The 20836-nt window shown below is 40.5% G+C and overlaps 1 protein-coding gene across 2 annotated transcripts in view; it reads right to left on the bottom strand.

The window, feature by feature from the left end:
• The window catches only part of LOC133980599 (unconventional myosin-Ic-like), a 60096-nt gene that overhangs the window by 9450 nt on the left and 29810 nt on the right, over positions 1-20836 (bottom strand). For both annotated transcript variants that reach the window (XM_062419357.1, XM_062419358.1), the window contains 17 exons: positions 15308-15463; positions 14733-14848; positions 12602-12800; positions 11826-11906; positions 11260-11439; positions 9544-9642; positions 8720-8830; positions 7328-7399; positions 7003-7122; positions 6415-6488; positions 5744-5849; positions 3554-3634; positions 2814-2905; positions 2544-2638; positions 1099-1145; positions 893-973; positions 230-335 (listed from right to left, as the gene is read on the bottom strand). In XM_062419357.1, the coding sequence (XP_062275341.1) occupies positions 230-335; positions 893-973; positions 1099-1145; positions 2544-2638; positions 2814-2905; positions 3554-3634; positions 5744-5849; positions 6415-6488; positions 7003-7122; positions 7328-7399; positions 8720-8830; positions 9544-9642; positions 11260-11439; positions 11826-11906; positions 12602-12800; positions 14733-14848; positions 15308-15463 (1816 nt within the window). The remainder of the gene's footprint in view (positions 1-229; positions 336-892; positions 974-1098; positions 1146-2543; positions 2639-2813; positions 2906-3553; positions 3635-5743; positions 5850-6414; positions 6489-7002; positions 7123-7327; positions 7400-8719; positions 8831-9543; positions 9643-11259; positions 11440-11825; positions 11907-12601; positions 12801-14732; positions 14849-15307; positions 15464-20836) is intronic.

Raw genomic sequence — 20836 nt, 5'->3', positions numbered from 1 at the left:
AGATGTTCAACAAGTCTAAAATCATTACAATAAGAACTCAAAGTTTTGTGTATGATGTTCTTTTTTATTTCAGTCACTAGTTTCACCTTTGATTAAAGATGTTCTTTAATCCTGGAGTACACTATGTTGACAGTGTCTCTCAGTATCTGCTAGTATTTCTGTAAGCGTTTCAGCATTTCAGCATTCTTATTTGGTACCATATTATACAAAACAAGACTTGACTTCATACCTGCTTGCTTGGAGTCATTGGGCTTGATGCAGCGGACGTACGATGGCTCCTTCGACATGAGGATCTCCATGAGTTTCGCCAGACTGGCTTTGAACTGGGTTGCTGCCTGGAGGGGCAGACACAAACAAGAGAAACAGAGGAGGGGAGCTGGTTAGAGAGGGATGAAGAGATGAGGCTGAGAGGCTGGGAGAGGATGCTGGTCAGTAACTGAAGCAAAAGACTTGTGGAAGCTAAAAATGAGGAGAGCAAAATGAAATGGAAGCCTCCTGCGTTTACGGCGACGGAGAGATGATGAGGTAAGGAGCGATGCAGAGGAGTGGCTGACGTGACTGGCAATCCAGTAGAGACTGAACACTGGGCCCAGTGTGGAGGATTGGGCCTCTAACTTGCCAGCCTGTGACAGTACCCTGTTTAAGTGTGTGTGCGTGTGTGTGTTTGTGTGAAGGGCATACAAGTGTCAGGGCATTCTTCAGAGAGTGGGAGGCCACAGAGAATCCCCATCATATCGCCCACTCAATACTGGACAGGGGAAACACAACACTGTTTGTTTTGCTGTGGGAAAGTATTCTGGGATGCTTGAGAGCATCCCTTATAGGAGTGTGTGCAACATGCAGAGCAAGTCAGGACACGATGAGGGAACACACACAGACTGAGGTATCTCACCGTGTCAGGACGTTTCTTGTCGCTCAGCTCCTCCCTGTCAAAGCACTGGTTGAGGATCTTGTTCTCTGACATACACATAACCTGCAAACACAACACAAAGGACAATGCTGAACCACTGACTCAAACACTGTATCACTCTATCAAAGTGCTTTTCTTACAATCCTCTTAATTTATTCTCCTCCTGTTCGATCTGAACTCAGTCTCACCTCTTTTAAGTTCCTGAAGAGTAGGTCATTGTTCTTGTCCAAAAATCCTGAAGAAGAAGAAGATCAGTTTTATTTTTGATACATGTGCTGACTAATCACTTCCACGACTGTTACTGGTAAAATTAAGTAAAGTCTGGTGTTGCTGTTGAATACATTAATTCAATATTGTTATAAAGTCATTTTTCACCATGAGAAAGAGCTATCATAAATCCTCAAATAGACGCTCTTTCTTCCATCAAGACTTTATGTGCAACACGCTTAGATTTAAAAACAGGCCTTTATTTCATAATCATCCATTTTAATAAGACACTTCTGATTTCTGATCCTTTTTTCATTTGTTATTGATAAGTAAACTCAAGACTTCTTTCATGTTAACCAGTTGTCTTCATAACTTGAGTATATTAAACATAACGTTACTGTCAATTAAACTCAACACTTCCTGTGCACATTACAGGTGGGATAACCCTCCTGTTATACTCCTATGATCACTATATTTTCCTGCTTCGTCTATTGAAACTTGCATGTATTTCCTGTTTCTCCTGCACATTCACAGGTCAGAGTTCACCTCATTTGAACTTTGACTGGGCGGATTACATTATTACGCTAGCAGACTACAAACTGTAGAATTGCCACTGAATATGCACAGGAGTGTTTCCCCCGATGGTGAAGACGTCACAGATTTTTTTAAATCAACTTTTCTCGGCTAGAGGAAAGTTCAACAAATATAAAACCTCCATTGATCAAAAATTCTTAATAGAAAGAGTCGTAATTGAACTTGATTGCAGTTTAAGGTGTCCTGTCAACAGTTTTACAGACGTCTCTTTTACAATGGTGGTCTATGGGGAAAATGATTTTTGTGCCGCAGGGGGATTTTTTTGCTGCAATACCACAAGTGACCACTGGGAAAAATTGGCTGATGGGCTGAGTGGTGGCGCCCTATCAGCTCTTATAATACATCCCTGGCTCAGACCAATCAAGACAGCACTGACGCCACTATCATGAGAAGGCGGAGGAGATGGATTGGACACATAATACGAAGAGAACACATTACAAGAATTCCCCAATACTGGACAGCAGGAGGAAGGAAGAGAGGAAGTGCCAAAGGAGTGGAGATCCTCTGTTGTTGCCCTTAATGCCAGCGGGCATAAAAAGCATTAAGTAAGTGAGTGGGTCACATTGCGACAAAGTTCTAAAATAAACTTGTTTTGGTTTGATGACGTGTTATTTTTAGCAGAGGGTAGTGATATTTAGAAATGGAAATGAGTTTAGCATGTCTAACCTCGGTGCCAAATTCACTGCAACACCAAACATCCTAGGAAAATAACATCACACCGGCCTTAGCTGCTTTGCTTCATCTGCTTCGTACTTGTTTCCAGTTACAAATAAAGAGGGGGCAACTTGAATGAGGACAGCTTGTTTACAGCCACACACACACACATACACACCGTTGACATTGTAGTTGACCTCCCCAGCGTAATGCAGCAGTCGGAATTCATCACGGCCCATTACTTTTCGGGTCTTTCCATCGGCCAGCTTGTGACTGCAGGGGAACACACACACACACACACACACACACACACACACACACACACACACAGAGAGACAGACAAACACAGAATGGATATAAAGTGAATGGAGTGGCCACATGTCCAGCAGTGCAGCAAGCAGACAACCTCATATTTAAATACTGTGCTGAGAGTTCGAATCAAACTAACGTCACAAAGTGTGGGTGTCCTCCCACTGTGCCTTCCAGCTTCTCCAGGAAGGTGATGTCACTGGCGTCTCCAGGTCTCAGACACTCCTCATCCTGTAGCGGGAGCAGAGGGAGGAACGGCCATTAGTCATTATCTCACAACAGCAACAACATCCCCTCATATCACTTACAATAACTTGATACTGAGCTTTATGTGTTTAGATTTTACACACAAATGGTGCCGGGATCACATTAATGAATACATAATTAACTTTACAGTGAGATTAAACCGGTTTTTGGTTGTTATAGTAATGACTGAGCAATAAAGGAACAGTTCAACATTTTGGGAAACATGCTGACTTGAGTTGTTGTTGAGAGTTAGATGAGAAGATTGATTCCAGTCTTGTATTTGTCTTAGCATAAAGAGCGGAAAGAAGGAAAACAGCTAGTCTGTCTAAAGCTAAAAAATGTGCCAACCAGTACCTCTAAAGCTCAGTAATCAACATTGTATATATATTATATTATATCTTATTTGTTTAAGCTGTAAACAAACAACTGAAGTGCGTATTTGCTGGTTGTCTATCAATCTCACAGTGACAACAAGACACCAGTATTATTGCCCAAAATGTCAAACTCATTGGGTAACTGCCATTGGGTATATATGTCCACCTCCAGAGTGAATTCAATCATCCTTTTGAAAGAACAATTTAGTCTCAAATCCTCTTCAGTTAGAAAGAGATGGAAAGCAGAGCGTCTCCTCACCAGGATAGAGATGATGCCTTTGAACTTCTCCTCCACCAGGTCACAGATGATCTTGTTGTTGAAGTACTGTACCGGCTCCCACTGGAAGGACAGAACTCCGGTTAGAGATCATATGAAAATGTCAGACATGAATTGTCCTTGTTTGGCATAATGAACAGTATTATCATTAAATCAACAGATTTAAAAGCTCAGTTGAAGTATTGTGGATTTCTGAAAGATGCCAACACTAGTCGCCTGAGGTGGCATCAGTTGCTGAGATTCAAGATTCAAGATTCACTTTATTGTCCCGTATTGTAGGACATTTGGATCAGGCTTCCACCCTTATTGCATCCATACAAAACATTACACATACATAAAAGACAAGGTTACAGGAAGACGGCTACAGGCAACAAGAAACATAGTCAACAAAATAGTCAATCATCTGTAGATAAGTAAAATTGAAGCTCTGTTGGTTTTTATATCAATTTCATCCTTATTTCATCGGCTGCCAATTACATAATTTATTGAAGTAAGGATAAAACAGTTTTTAAATCTATTAATCACTGTGGTGCTGTAAACCTCCTCCCTGATGGCAGTAGCTGGTACTAAGTGTGGCACATTGGACGGCTCAGTTATTATCTTGTTGGCTTGTCTCAGAACAGCCTGTTCGTAGGCAGACTGCAGGGACAGTTGCTGTCTTACACCTATTATTATCCAAGCAGTCAGACTAGTTTGGACATCAATTGCAATTCAATTGAGATGTTACCATCTAATTAGGCTCTCAACGACTGCTTGATAAATGACTACCGTACAATTCGTTGTATAAATGTAATTCTTAGACCTGTCACGATAACAACTTTTGTTGGACGATATATTGTCTCAGATATAATCGCGATAAACAATATTATTGTCATTTGAAAATCATTTAATACCACTGATATAATGATAATATAATAGCATAATAATGCAAGGGGGGCGGGGGTGGGATTGGAGAGTGGGCGCTACACTTCTGTATAAACACAGACTGCCATTATAGTTGGGGACAGAGTAATATACCTTTAATTCTTCTGCAGTCTCCACTCAGGACGTAAACAGTGAGGAATGGAGGACACTACTTGCTTAACCAATGTGACATGAATAGCTTCTTAGCTGCTAATGTGAAGTGTGGCAATACTGAGGTCAAAAAAATGATCATGGTCATGTTCACGTATCATACAATAAGTCCATATATAGACATGATGATGTTTTTAATTACGTTATTGTACGATAAGTCGATAATGTAATTGTTGTGACAGGCCTAAGAATTCTTAAATTTAAAAAATGTATCAGTCTAACCCTGATACAATTACAACTATTCTAACCTTTTAATGACCATAAAATTCAATCATCTGCAGAATTTCAGGAATCCTGGCGCTCAGACTCGCTGCTCACCCACTTGTATGTGAACACATGAACACAAAGCCTGAGTGCTGCAGTGTTCATGTTAACAGCCACATCATTTCCACAGAAGCCCACTGCCCTGATGTCTGATGATAATGGGCTCTTTGAGAGGTGAATCCAAGTCTCTCCCACAACCTGTTTTCTTGCTCTTTAACCAGTGCATTTATATTAGACTGCGCACAAAAGGCCTCTCTGTTCCAGAGAAGCAAAACAAATCAATGTAAATGCAATAAATGCAAATGAAGGCAAAGGCAAGTGAGATGAAAAATTCTACAGATGTTTGCCGCCATTAAACATAATTCCATAAAAGGAATCATTAAAGCTTTTAACTGGAAATAAATAACACAGCTCTAATGATAAAAAAAGATGGTGGATTAATTCCTTATATTGCAGCATCTTATAAAAATATCAGCACTTATTGCAAATCACTTGGCCTAAAAGCCTTTGTGAAACAGCAGGATAATACATTAGATTATCAAATTCGCATCAGCAAACATAACTGAAACCACAATCACATTAAGAGCTCTTTGTAAAGCCTAAACTCCAGCTGAGAGATGAGGAAGAGTGTGATGACAGGATGTTAAACCAGGACATGACCAGAGAGTGTGATGAAGGTTGAACAGAGACTGGCAGGACTGGAGGAGGAAGATAAAATAAGCTGGTGAATGTGCCTCAACTCATAAAAATCCAGGTGTTCATCTCTCATACGTTGTACTGCAGTATGAAGGAGGGATGTGTGTGTGAGAGGAAGGGAAGAAAGTGGTGTCTGACCGTGATGCCTTCGGCCTCGTACTCGTCCTGCTCCGACTTGAGGGTGAGCTCAATGAAGAGCTGCTGCAGCTTCTCGTTACAGTAGTTGATACAGAACTGCTCAAAGCTGCAAAACAACAACAGCAGACATGTTAGCTCAAGGGGGGGAAAAACACATGTCACAAACATGCTATTTCGGTGGTGGGTGACTCTGACTGAGTGGCTGGTGACCGATCCTTCATTAAAGGCTACTGTTACCCAATCACTGTAATCCATAGCATCCTGTATTTAAATATAGGTTACTGTATAGGTTAAGGTTGAAGGTTAATTATTGTCTGCATAAATAGCAGTTTGAGGGGGTCCACTAACTTTTTCTGGAGCATCTCATCATACAGCGCTGACTCAGGTTGCTAAGTAAGCAACTGTGTAAACTCTAGCAGCTGGTGAAGGCTACAAGATGCAGCTGAAAGCTCCAGAAAATTTTACATTCTTCTACATTGTGCTATTTTTATTTTTTTTATTAAAAAAAGAAAAATCAGACTGTGTGGGTTAAGTTTCAGTGTTTCAATTACTTTCTTGTTTAGATGGATTTGTAGCTGTTGAGCAAACCTCATGAAAGGTTTAAATTCAGCATTACTATCTGTAAACTAACAATGGACTAAATGATGAACCTAAAATCATTAATACTGTACCTGTTGTTCTGGAAGACCTCAAAGCCATAGATATCCAGCAGGCCGATGACTGAGGAATTCTTGTACGAGTCGTCCTGTTGAAGAAAAACAACAAAACTCATCTTTATATCTATATGACAGAAAAATGCAGAAAGCATTAACAGTGTGCTCATATTATTTTTTATATCAACAACAGATCAAAAGACTTATAAGTGAAACTCAGCTCATTGTTTTTAACATTTTTAAAATTTAAAATATTACAAGCTGATTTTATGTAACTGTATTGAGGGGAAAAAAACACATATTGGGGCTCATATGAGTTTATTGGTGTAATGCTTGCATGTAACAGCTGCCACAGAGATGAGACTCCAGGCCTTGTGCGCACTTGTTGGACTGGTTAATGTCCACAAGGTGGAGCTGTGCTGTCACAAAATGTAGGGGACACTATAGTTTGGGTCAAGTTTGTTTTCAGTTTAATAGATGTAATATCATTAATAGAAGGTGATACGAATTCCTGAAAGTAAGATGAGGTCAAAAATGTACATTCCTTGAATGGGAAGTTGCCACGGTTACTGCAGAGAGTGAATATGTGTATGTGTGTTTGTATACCTTGTATGCCAGTGAAGCATTAATCTTGTTAACCAGCCAGGTGAAGGTGCGTCCATACACTGCCTTGGACAAAGCATCCCGAGCTGAGGATGCCTGCTCTAGGTTGAGAGGGCTCATCAACTGAAGACGAAACACACACACACACACACACACACACAGGAGGGTGAGAGATGGCGACGAGAGACAGAGGCACACAGAAAGCAGCAGCGACAAGTTACAATGTAATTACACTGGAGCAGACCAGACATTACACAGACAGGAAAGCTTTGTATACAAATGCTTATCGCACACTGCTACAATGAGTGTGTGTAATATTCAAACCTACCTCCTCCCCCTTGGCAATTATCTTCTTGTGTGTGAGTGCCTCCGTCAGCACCGTCCCATTCACTCCTAACAACTGGAAAAGCACAACAACATTAGAGCATGCGCCGCAGCCCCATCACTATAAATAAATGATCCCCAAAAAATGTCAACAGACAGACGTCGGCCCGCTCAGCCGCTGTGACATCACTGCGGATGGTATCTGTTGACCATGTCTGACATCAGGCGTAATTAGAAGACTGCAGCGGAAATGAATGGAGGCTACTGTATACAAAGTATGATCTGGTTTTTTTTCTAGAGTAATGTGCAAATGACATCATTGACTAAGTCTTAACCAGCATTACTAGGGATAAACAGATATGTGAATGTGAGTACTTATCAAGCTTCACAGAGCAGGAAATCATTCCTAACTGGACTAAGTCAATATTGAGACAAAGCTTCAGAGGTGTTCCAACATGTTGGAGTTAGCAGCAGATTGCTTTCAGGCAGAAACAATGAGTGGGAAGAGGAATGTTTTGGAAATATTTATAACAATGAAGTCATGAACAGATAATTATGATAAAAAACAGAAGCATTTTTTTGCAATTGACTTTGTGTGGGATGAAGACTGGGATGAATTACCCTTTATATTGCCTGCATAAGAGTGGTAAAGAATGTCCACAAATAATGGCTGAGGATTCCCTGTTTCCTGGCCTAATGCCAACATGGAACTTAATTATAACAGATGTAATCTAATTACATTCATTTATTTCAGCTTGAATGTGGACTGTAATATTTGGGAGATACAGAGTTTTTATATTATTATGGAATCATTTTCCTGATGTGGCGCTATGATTTAATAACATGATGTCATTGACAGGGCTGACTTATTTACACAGCTGAATCACAATAGCTACTAATTCATTGTATACACATTTATTTTAAAACCCTATTTCATAAATCCTGCCAGTGTTAACAGCATATTATGCAAATGAAAAAAAAAAAAATACTATGAGATTTAAGATATGTATGTATAATTTTGCATTTTGGATAAATTAGTTACTTACACATAAAGCCTATGCTGCTATTTCAATAATTTCCAATTTTATCTTCGTCTAATATTCAATAACTCACACATCATAAAAACTATAATAGGTCATCATAATTTCTACTTTGTGGCGTTGGGAGTCATAAAGCAGTGACATCACTCTCTCTGCTGACAGTATTTCCTCTCCTTGCTGTAAATAAGTGTAGAAAGCTTCATACTGTAAATACCTCTAAAGTCCTCCTCTGAGAATGGACTATTTTAGTCCTTGTTTAATGTTCCTAGGAGAGATTCTAAATGCTTGACCTGAGCCTTTTTTTCACCGGCAGCCTGTTAGGAGTGTTTATGAACCTGCTCGGTGCAGCTTCTTACCCTGGCCAGGTACTTTATCTGAGTGTCAGAAGTGATGCAGGCGATGCCGTCCTCTCCGCCGTACTGCACGTTCCCCAGGTGGAGCACACTGGCGATGATGTTCAACAGCTCCTACACAGGGAATGGAAAGCAAAGAAAGTAGAAGAAGGAGAGAAAAAGGAGATTGAAGGGAGGAGGGAGAGAACAAAGGTAAAAAGATGAATTATACAGATCTGTGGTTACTGTTGAGGCTATCTTTATGAACGACTAGGCAGATAAGGGTGAGTGATTAAAATTAGGCTAACACACATACACACACACCTGCTCCTCACTCTATAAGCAGTGTGAGGTTGTTTGAGCTCTGGAAGCGAGCCCAGACTCCTGAGCATGTAGGAAAACTCCCACGCTGAGCACAAACAAGTTCTCACCATATAATATCAGACACACACACACACACACACACACACACACACACACACACACACACACACACACACACACACACACACACACACACACACACACACACACACACACACACACACACACACAATATCCACAGGAACAGCCTCAGCCCCCTCAGGCACATGGAGAACTTAACTGCTTATATTGCTGTTAACACACATAGTGAGGGTGGTAATAGCTAAGTGTTTGTGTGGTGCAAACTTCAATTACTTAGTAGAAGTGAGAGTAAGAAAGAAAAACAAAGTGCAACATATTTAGATACTCAGGGAGAGAGATCATCACTTTCAGCTGAAATTTTTCTACATGTCACACTACCTAAAGTAGTAAAGAAGGTGACAACATGTCAGGCTTCATTTCCACTGCTTGGATTTGCTCCTCACCTCCACGTCGTCCTCGTTGAAGCCAATCACGCTCAAGGCTTTCCTCACCAGCTTCCACTCACTGCGGTCATTGATGGAGCTCACTTTGGGACAGTTACCCTACGGAAAACACACACACAAAAACAAGCTAAAGCACTCTCAAAACACTGTTTACTTCCTGTCTACTTCAGGCTGTTAATCTAGTTTGCAAACTTAAAAACATGCAGGGCAAAATCCATAAATGATCTTAATAGGCGTTTACATGTGATGTGAGCTTCCATTGACACGTCATGTAAACACCTATTTGCACAAGCGTGCACGTGAAATGTTTTTGCTCTGTAGCTGTTGGTGTGTGTTCACTGAAGGGAGGTGAAGCTAGTGCCCTTAAGGCAGATCCTCCCCCCCTGAGGAAAGTTCCTCTCACTGCACAGAGAACCTCTTACTGAGAGCCTATTAACCAGAGCTCCCACTGGGACACACACATACACACACTCACACACACTCAACACACAGAGGCTACAGACCTATGGCTTCTGACAGGATAGAGTAAGATCCTGCTGCAACTTCCCTGCAGAATTTACAGATGGTTTACATTCATCTACAGAGGTGTGGCTCAGGAATGACTTCACTGTCTAAGTCTGATTTTAGCATGGCTGCAGGTAATTCCCCTTCGGCAGGTTGTTTTATAAATATGTCTGTAATAAACCACACATCAAACCGCAGCATTCATCAGATGCTGTTCATGCTGGTGTAGTACATGCCATTGAGATGTAGTTCTGTTATGTCTGGTATAAAAATGTGTAATTTTTCTGTCTCGACAGAAAGTGAGCATCACTATACATCTCATCACACAGCACAGTGCAGAGTAGGTATCCACGTAAAGGACAGCTACCTAGTGATAAAGCTGGTCATCAAATCTTTACACTTTATTCAAAAAGTAATCCTGTAATCTTATCTACTTCCTCCTTTCCAGATATTCACTGATTTCAGTCATATTTTGGGCTAATTTCAGACTGCACAGCTGGTTGTGCTTAGATTATATTTTATTATGTTACATTTGAAAAGTTTGGCTTCTTTTGTTTAAACTAAAATGAATGTTTATATTGCATATGACATATTGGGAAAGAGGTAATATTGTGGTAACAAAATCTGTTAAATTAAATGAATATGATATTGCAGGACAGTTTCACAATAATGACATTAATCATGATATAATTGCACAATATTTTGTTATTCATTTCAAAATCCGTTGTTTGTGGTTGTTTATATGTCAGATCAGCTGCTTGGCTCTTTTCAAGTGATTTCTGGCTTTTTCTTGTACCTAACCTTTAATTTTTCATACTCATGCTGTTCATTTCATCACTTCATCAGCACAGCATTATTACAGCATAAAAATATGTATAAATATATAGAGATACTAAAAAAGACCAAAAAAAGCATCATCACTAAATGACACTGGTTGCTTCTATTGGTGAAATAAGGTTAATTAAGTAAACAGCTGTTGTTATAATGCTATGACTCATTTTAATCACATAAAAATGTATAGCCATATTACCATACATACTATATATGGCACACCCATAGCACTTTTATTGAAACATTTCACACTTTCCAGCCCTGCAGAAAGATGCATACCACACCCAAGTTATAGCAGTTTTTACCACAAACACACTATAAATACTCATCCGGTATGTTTACCGACACTTCACACACACACACACAGTCCTACATGCTTACTTTAACCAGATACTGGTACTGCTGAGGATTCCTCTCTAAGCCCAGGCGTCTTAGCAGGTCTTCTTCCCCTCCCTCGATCAGCTGATAGAAAATGTGGAAGTTCCTCTCCCCGTGGTTCTGGTGGACCACCCGGGACTTCTCCAGCAGGTAGTTGATGATGTGGCCTCCAACCGGGGCGCCCTGCCGACGGGACAAAGGCCAGGGAGAGAAGGGGGAGGAGTAGGAGGAGGAGGAGAGGTTGAGGCTAGGGTACTGAGGTGTGATTATACACATGCAGGCAAATATTGTGCGTCCACAAGCACGGATGCAGGAGAGAGGGAGTGATGTGATTCATGTCGAAATCAAGAGAAAAATCACGGGGAAGTTGTGGGAATAGACATCATTACATTTTCTTATGTTGGCATGCAAAAAAAAACACAGCGTAAGTTTTTTTTTTTTTTTAGGATTTTCGATATGAGGAACAATATTTCAGATTCTTGCAACAATCAATATCCTCCCTCCTAAAGACGGACTTGTTGGAGCGTGTTTAAAGTAACTGCCAGTGTAAATCAGACCATCCTGCTCACCTTGAAGTCAAACTGAATGTCCATGTACTTGCCAAAGCGACTCGAGTTGTCGTTACGCAACGTCTTGGCATTGCCGAACGCCTGTGGGTAAAAAAGACGAGAGAGAGAGGAGTGAGGAGCGTTGGATTAAGGAGGAAGAGAGATAACAGTTAAACAGAGAGAGTGTCATAAAGATGAGGAGGCAGACAAGAAGGTAAGAGTCCCTGCAGTGTTTGTCTACAGTTGGACAGATTACAGGGCACAGTGCACACATACACATATACACACACACACACATCTGGACAGCATCTGGACATGCCACACATCGAAACAAGCGCTCCTGTAAACTTAACACTTCTCTATTGCCTTCATTTTCCTAAACAACCTTAAACAGGAATAATGGTCTCTTACATGTTTTAAACTGAATATAATGTTAAGAAAATTGATAATATTTTAAATGTAAAAAATGATGTGTTGACACCTATCAGCAGGTGAATGAATGATTTCCAACGTGATAAAAAGATATGAACACATTACTCATGACGGTGTGATATATAGAGCTTATTTTGGCCTGAAAACTATTTTTCTTCATTTTAATCTGGAGGTTATCAGACTTATTTCAAACTGCTGACAGGTTGATTTATAAAAAAAAAAAATCAGCCTCATATTCATCAACAAACTAATATACAGTATCTCCCTCTGTCATCAATCAGCAGCTTGATAAATGTGACAGCGCAACTTAAATCCAATATGCTGAAAAGCTTTCTGTGTGGTCCACTAGTAGAATGGAGTCTCACCTCCAGCACGGGGTTGGATTGTAGCAGGCGGTCTTTGACGGTCTGCACCTGGTCACTGGCCGGACAGGTGACGGCGTAATACTGCAGGATCTTCTTGGACGCCTCAGTCTTCCCGGCACCGCTCTCGCCGGAGATCAGGATGCACTGGTCCTTCCTCTCTGTCCTCATGGAGCGGTAAGAGTTATCTGCCACCGCGTAGCTAGAGGAGCAGAGAGAGAGAGAGACGCAATCAGGAAGACTGTAGTAGGATGTTTGGAGACAAATGGGCAACAAAGCTTGGACTATAGACAGGGAAACAACTTAAGATGCTCAGGGTTTTAGACAAGAAATCATCGCTTAACAAGGCAAACTACTTATTTTGCACATTTCATACCCAGGGGAAATAAACCAAGTGCTTTAGGTGAAGTAGAGAGAAATATTTTACATTGGCAGATTTAAACAAAAATCCTGGAATTGGTACAGAAAACCTTTTAATATTATAGCAGTTATCAAATAAAGTGCCAAACATCTTTTGGACGCAAGCTATAAACACATTTAAATTCAATCATTTGAAAAAAGTTGCAGGCAGTAAAACCAAAACAATGAGCTGAAAGACGCTAAAAAGCTCTGAGGATCTACAGAGGTGGGTGATAATTATCTGTTGGTTTGTCACTACGAGTGACTCTTTTAACATTACATGTAGTTATGTAAATCATTGCCAACACAAAAATATTGATTATAGCTTTAAATATTGGCAAAAGTCAAGTTTCCATTGACAGTTTAAATTCTAACTTAAAGAATGGGTACAGAAAAGCCTAAAAGAGTCAAACAGTTATCAGATAAATGTAATAGAAGAGAAGAAAAAAACATTAAATACTAATTAAATAAAACTTACAGTCGATATTCATTCATCAGTCATTATGAGGATGATGTTCTGTTTAAAAAACTTAGCACTTAGTGTGTCTTGGAGAACTTGTGTTTGGAAAGTATCACATGGTAACTCCTCATACAGTGTGAACATGGAAAGACACTGGACTGACTATCAGTATGAATCATGAAGTCCATACTGGAGTGCATCCGCTTTTAGTTACAGTATCATTTATCAGCCCCATGCTGTTATCAGCACCGCTGTGTTGTTTCAGCCTGTTTGGACACATTTCTGACACCAGACTAATTGCTGGAAGATTTAAAAAGAAAAACAGCAGCTTGGCTATAGCAGCATCAGATTGTAGGTGTGTGTGATCCCTATTAGTGTGATATTGGGAGGTGGTTGTGAGCAGGGGGGGGGGGGTCAGGTTCAGGTCAGAGGAATTCCCTCTCTCTTGGGAGGAAATCTCTTGCCTGGTACCATCATTTGCTTATCCCCCCCCCCCCCCCCCCCTTTCTCTTGCTCACTCTCTCTCTCTCCAGCCCTCCATCTCCACTTGCCAAAGCACATCTTTCTTTCCACTCACGGAGAGAGAAAACATTTGGCCGTACACTCCAGTACTGAAGCGGAGAGAAGAGGAAAAATAAACTACCAGTGGAATCGAGCAGAGAGAGAAGGAGCTAGCGAGAGGTTTGAGAACGTTTCGATGACGCCACTTTGAGCCTCCATAATGAACTTGATTGTTTTGTAGCTGACCTACAGGGTCTGGGAGGATTTAACGGGGGATTCCCTCACCATTCCTGTGGCAACCTTTCAAACAAACACTCATGCCTCATGCCATGATGTCTTACAGACCGTCTGACCGATAGAGAGAAGAACGGTCAGACCATGAGAGCATCACGCAGCTTGTTGACTTTTCAAACATTCCCAAATACACTGAACACACACACACACAAACATTTGGTACACAGGTGCCACAAATGTTTGGTCACGGTGGGGGGAAAAGCTTTATAAGTGTCAACAGATGCTTTATTATAGTGTAGGAGAAAAAAAACCAGACAACACTAAACACGCTGTTCACTGTGAATGACGTTTGTGCCAACGAGTAAAAAATGTTCCGCCTGTAATAACAACGAAATGCGCTGAATCATTTCTCACACGTCTTCCAAATGAGAATACCGAAAAGAATGATTGTTGACTGTCATTTGTTAATTCAAGTCTTTTGTAAATGTAATGTTACGTCTGACCCGCGTACTGTAAGGTGTGCAGAGGTCGTGTACTTACATGTGTGGCGAGACCTCGTAGAAGTTGACCCCGCGGTACCGCTCCATGTGGTTCTTGGTGTAGATCTCCAGGTCTTTGTAAGGGTTAACTGACACCAGCACTGAACCAATGTACGTCTGACGGAGAGGAAAACATACTGTTCACATCACATGAAAAGATCCACTTGCAGTAAGATTAAACAAGACCTGGACTGAGACAACTGATAACTAGTTAAACCCCTTTAAACTTGGGTAGAACCAAATAAGTGAACTATACAAGGTATTGGTCCTCTTCCAATTGAAACATAATGCTGCATTTTGGAGTGAAAGTATGCTAAAAGTCAAAGTTATAAAGGTATAAAGAAGATGCTCATAAGCTATTTTGGTCAGTTTTTAAACACATAATGAACAGCAACAGAAGGTCAACTTCTGCAAGCATTAATGGACCTCAGTTTCGTCAATAATTGGCTAGAGTATCCAAGTCTTAAAGTACAAGGGATTTCAGGCTAAATTTCTATTTACAAGCTCTGGTTCTGTAAGTGTGGCTGTATCTAAAAGGTTCCGTATCACAGTCACTGAGACAATACATCTGCTTACATAGATGAGGTTCTCTTTGAAGCGTTTGCGCAGGTTCTCTATGAACGAGGCCTCGCTGGTGAAGTTCTCCAGCAGGACAAAGTCCTGCACGCCCACCCGGTCTCTGGCTGTCAGGGCTGACTCCATCATAGCCCGCACCCCGTCACTAGCCACCACCTAGAGGAGGACAGAGAGAGGCGGGGTAAGTGAATGAGCATTACAACATAACCTATGTACTGTGATACTTCATCAATCATTGTTTGCCTGTCCCCCGCAAAAAGGAGGAGAAACTGGAGAAATAGAGAAGGGAGGGTATAAAAAAACAGCAAACGCTCCACACAAACGCTTGCACATACACACATAATCCATCTTCATTTGAGGAAATAACGAGTGAGAAGAATAAACCGCCAATCAAAATCATAAATCAGGGCAGCCCCAACTGGAGGACAAGTTACTGGTAGAATATAGTGGAAAAAATACACTATTTTGTTTAATACACCAACAAAAAACAGTAAGAAGCAGGTACAGACAGTATTAGATCACTGTGGGATTCAAACTGTGATGATGGAGCAGCAGTTTGGAACAACTGAAAAAAAGCAGGTTTTTGGTGAATATGGATAAGAGTCTAATACTTTGCCAGCAAGTTTGTGTCATTTATAGACTGATAGATCGGCTGGACTGCTTTATTGGCTGATATTAGTTTAGTCTGGACGTATTTCTATCTGCATATATATGTTGGCTGATGAAGTAAGAAGAAGTTTGAGCACAGAAATGCCAAAGATATATTTTGAAGTCATTTTTGAAACAGTGTCGCCGTAACAACAGAGAGCGCTGACAAGTTTATTCTTCATCTGTTACATGTCCTGCTCAGTATTTAACTTGGTCACAGTTCTTTAAAAAAAATACATTTTCTGACCAAAGAATCATATCTCATGCTCCACTTGGTAGCTTATTCTTGAGCTTTCAACCAAATCCCAGTATTCATACATGATTAAGAAAGGCCATGAGTTGCTGTTGAAAGAGCTGGAAAGGCGTAGCTGATGTTGAAATGATATATCAAGGTCAAGAATTAACTTTCATCCTGAAATTTAAAGAATTCTTATCACAAATGGTTGCATATGGTATGTGTTTATAAAAGTGTATCCTGGCCATAAACTCTAAAATCTAAAATGTAATATTAAATATGAGCACAAATAATCATCTACCATCAGCTTCAATCCAAAAACTTTGACCGCCGGCCTCACCAAAGATCCAAATCAGCTGCATTGTTTATTGAGATAAAACCCCTTTTGTGTGCAAGAAAACCCCCGAGGGGTTAATTTAGTCCTTCCTGTCCCGTAACTTCACATCTTTTAGGACTTTAGAGAAAATCCAAAGTCTACCCCCCCCCCCCCCCCCCCCACGGCGTTCCACCTACAATAGAGCACATTCAGACCGATGCCAAGACCCACTGTTTGAAGTACAAAAGACCTCACATTCACTCAAAAACATACAACTAAACAAAGTGGAGATATTCTGCTTGTACTTCATCCAATGTTTTCTTTAGAACAACCTCTAAGTGATCCTAACATATCCAACAACTGGAGATGGAGTCATACACTGATGTGGGAGAAAAAAAAAGTTATCACTTCAACCAAAGTGCAACAAACACCACCCAGGTCGCACATATCTAAAATAACATATACACATATATATATATATATAGATATATACTGTATATACACATACAGAACTAACTTAGCATTAGAAGTGAAATTGCAAAACTTACATGATTAAGATCATCGACACGTTTGCTCAGGAAGCCGCTTTCTAAAATAGAAGCCTGAGTTTTAAGCATAAGATTGCGAATGTTGCCCAGATCCATATTTAACATGTACCTAGTTGGACCAAAACCAGCTATTAGACTTGTGCTGGAGAGTAGAGGCAGGGACAGCAAGCACAGGGACAGGGACACACACACACACACACACACACACACACACACACACACACACACACACAAAGTACAGCAGGTGTTGTTGTTGTGTTAAGCAGCACAGTAGTCTTCATCCCTCAGGAGACCGCAAAGAAGAGATGGAGAAAGAGAAGAGAGGAGAAAGCTTGAGGGAGGAGAGGACATATTAATTAGCGCTGAGTGAGACGGGAGAGAGATTTTTTTTTTAAACATAAAGGAGGAGAGAGAGATGTGAGAGGAAGAGGAGTAAAAGAGAGAGAGAAGAATGAAAGAGAAGACACACTCGCACGACATCTTGAGCAGATTTCACACAAGTATGCACGAGTATGTTTGATCTTGGCTTTTCAAAAAGGAGAGCGTCAGTGTCCTGTAGTGCTTCACACATGGAGAGAAACCACAGGACACCCGTGTGGACTTTGGACTTTAAAAACAACTTCATGCGACGACAAATACCATTAGCAAACACCGCCTGTTATATTTATGTGCTTTAATTAAGCGAGACACCCCCTGCACTTTACCTATACTGCCTTTTAAAAGAGGAAAGTGGCCCGGCTAAGAGGGAGGCTGTTAGGAGCTGACTCACCTCTTATCTTTATGATCTGATGATGACCTGAGCTTTCATCCGTGCTCTTCTTCTACTTCTTAATCCAGGCTGTTAAAATGTGGGACGAGACGATGGCTCTGATCCAAAGTGCAGGCAATTAGGTTTCAGCTCAGAAACACTTTTGCTGTTAGATTTTAACGGGAAACTACAATATACGACTTCCACATTAAAACGGCTGTTTTTTTAATCACACATTGGCTGAGTTTACTGTAAGTTTCTTCACACCTCTGAGAGTACAGTAAGTGCTGTTTTTAAAGGAACTGGAAGCTGATATGACAATGCTGGTATTTAAAGAGCAGGGCGGATGATGATATGCACTTTTTTTTTTACTATCTCAAAATGCCAGATATCAGCCTCATTAATCAGCTGATCACTTCTCCAGGCAGCAGATCAAGAAGAGTGACAAGTGCAGAGAAAAGGAAGCTGACACTCTATTAGAATTTCTAACCTTTAAGATTACCATGAAATTAAACCCTATGTTTTCTCAGCAATAGATTTTCTATAATGACCTCTCTATCTAGTCATGGACACAGGCTATTATTTCAATCACTTCAATGTTTAAAGGAGAAAGGTGTCAGGCCTCATATTGCACTGAATTTAATAATTGAGTATTGAATATTTGATATATTGTAAGATTTTCTTTCAACATCGGACATCTTGAATGATGTTTTTATTTAAGATCTTAGGGAAAAGTTGCTTGCTTTAAGGGTTATATTTGTCTCCCTTTCTTTTCTCATCTAAAAAATGATCCGATTCGTGACTCGAAACTGTGCCTTTTGTGATCCGTTGTACCCAAATAAAAAAAGTCATTCACTGACCTCTTTATTAAAAAAAACAACATGACTTTGTTTAGCTGCACTGTAAACTGACACTCGAGCTGCTCTTCTTCTGTATTTCTGATCAAGTTGCACAGATAGCACACTTGTAGCATGTGTGCACGTGCGAATCCCATACATCCTTGTTTCTCTCACCCCTGGACGCCATGAGCTCTGGTGACCTATTGTTTCACACTACTCTTCAGAAAGCAAAGAAACTGCAGCTGTGTGGGTGTGTGTGTGGGTGTGTGTGTGTGTGTGTGTGTGTGTGTGTGTGGCTAACATTCCTCACTGCTTATCAGTCACTGCTGTGATATTTCTGCACTTCTCACCTGTCAATCAAACAGTGTTGACAGCGTTATAGCTTCTATTTTGCAGCCTATGCTCACTATTTCATGCTAACTAGTTCTTTTTTTCTTAATCCAAACACGCTGTTGTTGCTGCAGCTGGAAACATATGAAACTTATGACTTCCTGTCCAGCTGTTTTTATCCTAGGAGAGAATTATAAGACACTGGCTGTTTAAACGAGATTCATCACCTGGGAACAGGTTAAATCACTATGAAGAGAACCAAACCTGACATTCATTTATATAAAAGGTGTCATGGTTTATTGCAAAACCCTCCAAATATTATGACGCCTGGAAGGAAAGAAAGCAGACCCTTGTTTTTTCACCTCTCCCCTCCTCTTCCTCCTCTATACATTCTATCACTCATTCACACTCCCTCCTTATTTCAGTCGCTCCCCTTCTTCTCTCCATTACTTCATTGTTTCCCAGTGCCGCTTTCAGTGTTTGGCTTTCCTGAGTGCAGCGCCGCACACCGGACCTCCACCCGTTTTCTCACCGCAAGTCACAAACACACACACACACACACACACACGGGAACACACCAAGTACGTGCCCACCCGGTTCCTACATGTCGTCACGTTTTCCAAATCCTGTGCAGCAAACAAGTCAGCTTGGAACCAGGTTAGCATGAGGAGACCTGCAGAGGTACAACTCTGAGACATCTACCTCTATAAGAGTTTGATTCACTGCACTAATAAAGCACGCTTGCTCAAGAGCACTCAGACACATGTGCCGTTAAGACACCATACTGAGGTAACATTATCTGCTAATAACTGGCACTGTCACACGCCCACATTGTTGGGTGTGTTAGTATTTACCAAAACAACTGTGCCACTCGTCTTCTTTTTAAATACTTTACTAATGAACAGGAACTAATAACTCTTTTCATTTAAAGTGTAGTTCTTAATAACTACGCCTAAAACTTCATCTCTCTTTTATAACTATAATCTATAGTAACCTAGTTTTTCTTACTATAACTTTTCTTATTCTGTCATATTTTTTTTATTTTACTTTATTTAAATTTAGATTTGTATTATAAATCCTTTTAAAAGAATCACTCTTATTTTCTCTTGCATGTATTGGTCTCAATGTTTCCTTTGTGGTTTATTGTTTGTTTTTGTTCCTCTTCTTTGTGTTGTCCTCGGTCTACACTTGATCTGTCTTATTATCAGCTCATCAGTCAACTGTGAAGCACTTTGAACTACATTAATCTGTATGAAAGGTGCTATATATATAAAGATTGATTGATTGATTAAAATTGTAAAAATTCTCATTTAAATCATTAACCATTCCAACAATAAGTAATAACTAATCTGAGCAAACATCCAGTGCCAATATTTGGCACCATGACAGTCTTGTGGTCAATAATGAAAAAGTACTGAGGCCCAGAGAGAAAGATCAGAGGTGTGTCATACAGCTACACTACATCATGCAGTTTGGATAAATACAATCACAAGTTCCTCATGGGTCTCTTTTTAAATATCATCATTTAATCTTATCTTTATTTTTCTTATTCCCTTATCCTCCCTTCAGTCCCTCTGTCCTCTTTCGAATGACGGATTGAGCGAGCAATAACCTCTAACATCAAAGATCTAAGAGAAAGCAGAGAAAGGGGGGAGATAGCAGAGAGATTCGATCATCCAGTCCAGACCTGTGAACAATAGCAGCTCTCTCCTTGACCTTTACATCGCCCTGGGTGCGCTGCGAGAGCTCAGATGTCACAGTGTTTACGTAAACCTCATCCAACCTGCTGCTTTTCAATGCACCATACAGAGCGCACGATGAGCCGTGGATGGATGCAAGAGTGCTAATCTGCTTTATTGACCTTT

The sequence above is a fragment of the Scomber scombrus genome, chromosome 5 (assembly GCF_963691925.1).
Source record: "Scomber scombrus chromosome 5, fScoSco1.1, whole genome shotgun sequence".
In the NCBI taxonomy this organism is placed as follows: domain Eukaryota; kingdom Metazoa; phylum Chordata; class Actinopteri; order Scombriformes; family Scombridae; genus Scomber; species Scomber scombrus.
The sequence above is the reverse complement of the archived record's forward strand: the minus strand, read 5'-3'. Positions and strand labels throughout refer to the sequence as shown.